Source organism: Cornus florida, unplaced genomic scaffold, assembly GCF_030987335.1.
Source record: "Cornus florida cultivar Cherokee Brave unplaced genomic scaffold, ASM3098733v1 CherokeeBrave_3.0.0_Hap2_Chr01, whole genome shotgun sequence".
In the NCBI taxonomy this organism is placed as follows: domain Eukaryota; kingdom Viridiplantae; phylum Streptophyta; class Magnoliopsida; order Cornales; family Cornaceae; genus Cornus; species Cornus florida.
The window spans coordinates 57,838,628-57,846,554 of record NW_026775571.1 but is presented as its reverse complement, the minus strand read 5'-3'; the positions used below and the strand labels follow the sequence as shown (position 1 = coordinate 57,846,554).

The 7,927-nt window shown below is 39.5% G+C and overlaps 1 protein-coding gene across 1 annotated transcript; it reads left to right on the top strand.

Annotated features, from left to right (window-relative positions):
• Positions 1-4,203: 4,203 nt before the first annotated feature.
• LOC132272872 (F-box protein At3g07870-like) lies at positions 4,204-5,538 on the top strand. Its single transcript, XM_059773954.1, has one exon. It carries the CDS (start codon positions 4,204-4,206, stop codon positions 5,536-5,538), a length of 1,335 nt encoding a protein of 444 aa, XP_059629937.1.
• The last annotated feature ends 2,389 nt before the right edge of the window (positions 5,539-7,927 follow it).

The window sequence follows — 7,927 nt, the reverse complement described above, 5'->3', positions numbered from 1 at the left end:
GTCCCACCTTTTGTTAAAGATTTTTAAGGTTCAAATTAAGTCCTAACAAGCCTAGAAACTTCTTTTATTCCAGCATGAATTACCTAGCAAAAGCTTAAACCATGAACGCAACAGTTTATGTTTTCTCCGTTTATCTTCTTCGCGTCCGGCGAAGTTCAACCCTCCGTTCTAGAATTTTTCTTACATTCCTAGGGTTCAATTCAAGTTCATTAAATCCTAGAAACTCCTCAAATTCTCTTGTGAAATTGATGACAAAAAAATTTAAAACCAAAACACAACAGTTCATAGTTTCAAAAGCGAACAGGGGTTTAAAATTGTACAGAGACTCTATCACGCATAAACATCCATTTTAATAATTAAATTAGATTCCTGGAGACTATAGAGAATGCACAGAACACAAGTTTACAGGAAGAAGATAGAATGAAACTTGCCTTTAGATTCCGGTTTGAAATCTTCACCGCCGTTTATGGAGTTTCCGACGAACGGACGACTACCGGCAACCTTCCTATTACTCTAGTTCTATTCCACCATCAACCTCTTTCTTCCTCTGTGGCACACCTTCAGTCTATAGCTAAAAGCTCTCTGTATTTTCCCCTCAAACCTCTCTGTTTCTCTCTTCTCTAGTTTTCCTCAGTTTTTCCACTTAAGATACTATGTCGTAAATAGGGTTTGTAACCTAGCAGACCCTACTGTCTTATATATATATAGGTTCCTTCTAAACCCTAATCCTAATCCTAGTCCATTGATACGTCGGCTACCCCATTATACATAAATTAAACCCTAAACATAATTATAAGTACAACACACGTAAATACTCTAAGCTACCAAAAATACATGTCAATTAAGTCACTAATAATCAAATAATTAAATCACAAATACACCAATTTAAATTAAAACACATAACCCATTACAATTAAATAATTAAAGTATAACCAATAAATAATTCACAATTAATCAATTACGCAAATAATAAAATAAATAACAATTTCAAATGCACACAAATCAAATAATCAATTAATCAATTAAAATGCATATAAAATAAATAATAAATTTCAGTTATATCCTTTTGAGAATTAGGGGTATTACAGTTTTAGCCCCAGGCAGCTCCACCGCATAAGGGCGACTGATGAATTGGAAGCTTTGGTCCAAGGCATATCCTAGCTGTCCTCGCGGTGACCGACCATGCCACCTTATGCCTCGCACCACCTCCTCGTCTACAGCTAGTTCTGCAGGGATGGGAGCATAAGATTGGAACCTCTTGTACAAGAACAATTGTAGAAATATGGTAAACGCGTACGAGCAATGGACGTAGCGCCCTACAAATCATCCCATATCTTCCCACACCATGTCAAGCCGGTGGTATAATGTTCCCAAAAATAGAGGTGCGAGGGCCACTTTCACACCACTCGCCAGCTTCACCGCCAGATCCACAAGTCGTGGTTGCAGAGCATCCTCCGGAGTCCCCTCGAACAGGTATCTCGATAGCCAGCATAGTAGGTAGGCCGCGAGACTGGACAAATGGTTAACCCAGGGACTTGGAATTCCTTTTCTTCCCTCCTCTGTGAGATTCTTCTTTGTCATGGGGAAATCCTTAAAATAATATCGCACCAACGCCCCAAGAGTGGCCTTGCAAGTACCCTTGCCTCGCTCAGCATAGCAAACACCCTGTGTGCCCCACAACGACTTAAAATCTTTAGTTTTCTCCAGTGCTGTCTCGAGATCATGAGCTAATGTCTCTTCAGCTTGCACGAACTCCCAAGAGCCAGGATTTTCCACCCCTTAAAAAGGTAAGCCTAACAACTGGCTCACGTCCTCAATCGTGGGAGTGAACTCTCCCCACGCAGTAATGAAAGTGTGCGAGCTTGAGCTCCATCGCGAGGTTAGTTCCCATAAACCTACAGTATCGTGAGGAATGTGTATCTGGGGAAACAGCTTAATAGACGGTGTTAAACTCGTTGCGTCCAAGATTGCCTCGTACTCCGGATTTGCAAGGATCGCGTCTATCCATTTTTCCCAACTATGGGCTGGACTTGTGTGATTATTGAAGTTCACATGGGACTATAGATATTGCCCTTACTCAACCCCAAATCGCAGGATCGTATCCACAGGGATGCGAGGGGCCAAGTTCATTTCAACTTCCTCCTCCATCAATTCAACCATTTCAAGTGGTTCGCCGGCGACCACAGCCTTGCTCGCCCGGTGCCAAAACAGGTCGTTTTTTCCAAAAAATGGCGCCCGTCGCCATTCCTAATCTGCTGGCACCTTTGGCGGAGGGCAATCCTTCTTGCATAACTCTTGTTTCTTGCTAACTATGATGGCAGTCCTTTCCACTAAACAAATAATGCACCAAAGAACTCTAAACTTTCGTAAGATCTCTTCTCCGGCGACGATGGAGGTTCAGGTAATCTCTGTACTTTTTAAGTCCTTTTCACAAATAATCCTTCACTTCGTCACTGCCTCCCTTTTAATAGCCCTCTTTCCTCGGGAACCCTCAAAAATCAAATCAGCAACAGACAGCGCATTAATAACTGGAGGTGACCTTTCATGCTCGCGTCTCTTCCGGCTCCTCGAAAACATAAATGACCTAGAAGCCTAATCTTGCACGCGCAATAATTCATTTTGAATCGTCACACGTGCAGGGGGCAAAATGTGGGTGTCACTTATCAGACGCTAATGTGGCACGTTGACAAGTCAATACAACCCTGGCTAAATCCTCCGTGGCAAGTTGAAAAGTCAAAAGCCTAGAAAGATCGAGCACTTTAAGCCCTGGCATCGCTCCAGGCCCTCAAGCCTCGAAAGATCAAATCTCGAGCACTCTAAGCCCTGGCATCGCTCCAGGCCCTCAAGCATCGAAAGATTAAATCTCAAGCACTCTAAGCCCTGGCATCGCTTCAGGCCCCCAAGCCTCAAAAGATCACATCTCGAGCACCCTAAGCCCTGGCATCACTCTAGGCCCCCAAACCTCGAAAGATCAAATCTCGAGCACCCTAAGCCCTGGCATCGCGCCAGGCCCCCAAGCCTCGAAAGATCAAATCTCGAGCACCCTAAGCCCTGGCATCGCACCAGGCCCCCAAGCCTCGAAAGATCAAATCTCGAGCACTCTGAGCCCTGGCATCGCTCCAGGCCCTCAAGCTTCGAAAGATCAAATCTCGAGCACTCTAAGCCCTGGCATCGCCCTAGGCCCAGTAAGCCTCGAGAGGCTGATCTTCGAGCATTCCGAATCTTGGTGTTACGCTAGGCGATACCGTCCCGAGAGATCAGAGCTCCTTAGCACGAGATGAGGTAGGATCTCTGTGTTATAGGAGTCCATATTTGGGAAACTTAGGAGGATCTTGGATCAGTGGATGAGAAGTCAAGAAGTGCCTTCGCTCTTAGCAAAACCCAATTAACAAGATGATGGGATGATACACGTTATGACAGCAAACCTTAAAATCACAATTAATGCTGTGTCAGGCTTGACTAACCGACGGCCAAGCAACATTTAATGCCCCTGATTAGGGGAGATGTGACATGGCAACATGGGACAAGGCTCGAGGAAGGGATTAAACCCTTCAGCCCTCTAAATCTGCAGGATTACTCGCGTAATCCGGATTGGGGGTGATGCATGCGAGAAACCATGCATAGAAGGGACCATTGGGTAATGACCAATGGAATCTCGATCTATAAATAGCACTGTTCTATGAAGAAAGAAACAACTCTCCCGAACTAAAGAAAAGCTGTCACAATGTATATTCACCCTACCACCATCTGGATCTAGTTAATTGGTCTTTTTCTCCTCCTCCTACACTAAGTATCTCCTCTGTTTTCCTTCGTATTTGTATTACTGATAACTCTTTTTATTACTATTCTATTACTTAGCAAAAAAAGAACCCCTACAAATGTAAAATCCTGCAGTGTGTTGAACAAAGGTCCAAATCTCCTTTGAGAACTCCTATAGAAAGAAGTTATATTTAGAGAAAGAAAAAACTTGTTTCTCAATCTAGGGTTCTCATAGATGCACAACAAGAACAAGGGCATCAATGGAATTAGCCACGAAAATCAATTCACCAACGTACTAATTAGAACATTAGGAACATTTAAAGTTGTATTTTAATTTACGGGCTGACAAAGAGTTTTAATTGGACTCTATCCAACGTGTATGCTGACAAAGTGTTTCTCAATCTAGGGTTTTGTGTGTTCATCCGTTTCTGTTTGTTTCTAGCAATGAATCGGAAGAAAATATTTCTACCTAATGATTTGTTGATGGACGTCCTCCCTAGACTACCGATCAAAACCCTCGTCCGGTTGGCTTGTGTCTCCAAATCGTGGTACTCTTGGCTCACAAACCCTAGTTTCATCACCGTACACAACCTTGCAAACAACAACAACAACCTTCTACTAATTCGAAGCCGCTCTGGTGATGATGGCAAAGGAGTTCATTTCTCTCTACTTCGCTGCGAAAACCAAATGTTTTATGATTATGCAAACCTTCGTCTTCCACTGAATAGCAACAACCCTTCTTTGAGGATAATCGGCATCTGCAATGGGGTCGTGTGCCTTTACAGTAGTTTTTCCCGTCTGGTGGACTGGAAGGAGCTTTATCTATGGAATCCATCGATTCGGAAGACGATGGCTCTTCCGCCATTACAGGACCCGTTTCGGTCACACAGTCCTTTAATGCATAGAATCGGATTTGGCTACGATGCCTTGACCGATGACTACAAGGTTGTGAGGATTGTGTATCTCTATGAACGTATCACCAATGGTGTTCGAAGTCCACCAGAGGTTGACATTTTCAGTCTGAGCACAGGCACATGGCGGAACATCAGCCATTTGGGTCTTCCACATATCATCGACGAGTCTCCTCAGGCTTATGTGAACGGGGCTGCACATTGGCTTACCCATTGGATCAATTCCGTCAAATTGATCGTGTCATTCCACATGGGTGATGAGGTATTTGGTGAGATCATGGTGCCGGGTTGCATTTTTGTTGAAGAGGAAAATGGTTTTAACAAGAAATCGAATGTTCGTGTTGTTAAGTTTCAAGAATCACTCTCTCTAATTGTTGGTTGTAATTTCAAATATAATAGTTCCACATTGAACATATGGGTGATGAAGGAATATGGCATATCAGAGTCTTGGTCTAAAAGATTCAGAATTGATTGGAGTGGAGGAAGAGTGAGTAGTGTAGCTGACTTTACAAGGAAAGGCGAAGTTCTATTTGGGACGGAGCGAGGGTGGCTAGTAGCTTATGATGTAGAAGCCAAACGACACACAAAGTCTAGGTATCTGGTAGCTTATGATCAAATATGGAATGGACATGGAGATTTATGGTCTCGGAATTGTTGGCCTATAGACTCATTTGTTGCAGATGCTTATACAGAGAGCGTAGTTTTATTAAGAACAAAAGCTTTTGATGCTGTGCCTCCTGTGTCTTGCAAGGAGTCACCTGTTTTGCACGGAGAAGCGAGTGGAGCTATGACCCGTAAAAGGAGAAATGAAGAGCAAAACCAAAGAAGAAAGGGAAAGAATGTGAAATATGCATGGAAGCATATATGATGCAGTATACATCTTATATTTGCTACTGCTCAGTTCTGTTTTTGGAGTACTATGTTTAATTACTTAGCATTTATTAATTATTATTATTATTAGTAATAAAAAAAATAATAATTTGGTCAATTACTGTTTCATATTCATGTTCGAGGAGCTACAATTATTGTTGATCTTGATATCTTTTTATGCCTGATGTGCAATGAATGTTCTTTCAGGGCTTACTTGGCCTTCGGTATACTGATGTGGTTAAAAAATTTCAGCTCATATAAGAAGTGCAAAACATATAAGCAAATAGTCTGGCATAAATTTGTTATGTTCTCTTTGGCGTACTAAGTTGGTTCTCTTTTATTTGGAGAAATAGAGCCAAATGATTATTTTAAATTCAGGAATATATATATATTATCGGGGCAGGAAAACATGCTTGGTTTGTTTTTGCCAACTTATTTAGGAAATAACATTTAATGATCGGCCAGGACAAGATCATTTTTATTGTCATGATTTGTTCAATATCATCTATTGGCTTCATAAAAGTTTGTTGATAATATAATTCAATCATCTCATTTTCATAAATAAAAATAAATTCGATTTCATGTTTGTGGGAAGCCCACTCCTAGAACGGCTCCAACCGTTGTGCTCTCAGGCCACTACCCGTTTGTATAGTTAATTATTTAAATGATAAAAATAACCTTAAACAATCCCATTTAACATAAATGACTTATCAGATCTCTGTCCTCTCTGCCTGTGTTTTGGTTGTGGAGGAAACCTCTTTAATGGTTTCACCTTGCAGCAAAGGGGTGGCATCTCCAACCTTTATCTTCTACGCTGTATCATTTTTAATACTCGTCCTCACTTATGCGAATGACATATAAACATATTTGTATGTATATATATAAATTCTTAATTCTGTTATAAACATATTTGTATGTTTATATATAAATTCTTAATACTCTCTTCCCCACTTCGTCCAGAGATCTTTGTTGATAAAAATTGTGTTATTGTCAAAATTTGAACCTTGCTAACTGAAACACTGCAACTTCTTGTTCTTATCAGGGACGGATCTAGAAATTCATATAAGGGGGATTTAGATAGAGGGGTTTTCTCATAATTTCAGTAGGGACAATTTCAAAATTTTATAAGTATAAATGCAAACAAATACAAATTTAAAGATGTAAAATATAATAATAAAAAATTTCAATGAAGGAATCCACAATACATCCGTGTTCTCTTATATGTGAAGATTATTTGGTTTTTTTATCTCTTCTTACCAATATGTATCTTATCAAAACTAATCTTCCGAAAATAATTAAACAAATTTATCTGATATGAAACAAGCAGCAAAATTATTTCTTTTATTTTAACAAATAAAAGTTCACTCAACCCAACCGAGAAAGTTGTGTGAGAAAATATGGAAGCATAGTTTTTAAAATTTGAGGGATCTTGAATAATTTAGACGTTTTTCTGATTTACAGTGAAACTATATAGTTCAAGTTCATAAAGTATTCATCCAACTAAATATGAATTTCTTAACAAAATAGATAGCTGGTTGCAATAAGCATTTTATTTTTTTTAGTTGTATTGTGAACAGATGCATTATATTTTGGGAAGAATAACATATATATTCCCAAATTGTAATGTACAGGCTTTAAGTTTTGAGATGGGTAAATTGAGGGTCTTAGAGCAGATCCAATGAAGTCTTTTGAGCGATCCTGGGCCGGATTTGGCAACCCAATCCACTCCAATAGAGTCTCCTAATTCTGGCCACATTTTTTGCAATAAAAAATGGGTCAACCCAAAAATGGCGACCCATATTGCAACCATGGGGTGGCTTCCATTATTTTATTTTTTTAAAAAAAGGCTCAGAGCATTATTTTATTTTTTTAATTTTTTTTTATTTTTACAAATAGTGTCTTAACGATTTTATTGTTTCAAAAAAGGTATTAAAAAAGGGGCACACTAGTTGGGAGAGCTAGACACTCTACAAACTAGATCACTGAATAATGACCGAGATGAGTGTCTTTTGCCAATATAATATTATTGCCAAAATAACCTCTTTAATAAGCCTACAAAGTTCAAGTCTCATTAAACAAACAAACTCCCTCTCCAAGAGGGAGGTTGAGTCTTCAAGTCTTTGTGGTGGCAAATTATGGGTGTGTATGTTTTACCATTTAAAATAAAAAAATTTATATGATGTTTAATTTTAAATATAATTCGCAAGCGCACGAATCTATTGTAGTATAGAAAATGCAAGAGCTATGTCGAACCCAAGGGAATGCTTGAAAGAAAAACAAATGCGAATCAAAACTAATTTAAGTCTAACCTAATTAACCAATTTGATTGAGGAGAGTGAATTTTTAATACTATGAATGCAGGAATAAAATAAAAACAAAGAGATTGA

What these genes read in the sequence shown, in the direction of transcription:
- LOC132272872 (XM_059773954.1), top strand. Translation starts at nt 4,204, where the DNA reads ATGAATCGGAAGAAAATATTTCTACCTAATGATTTGTTGATGGACGTC.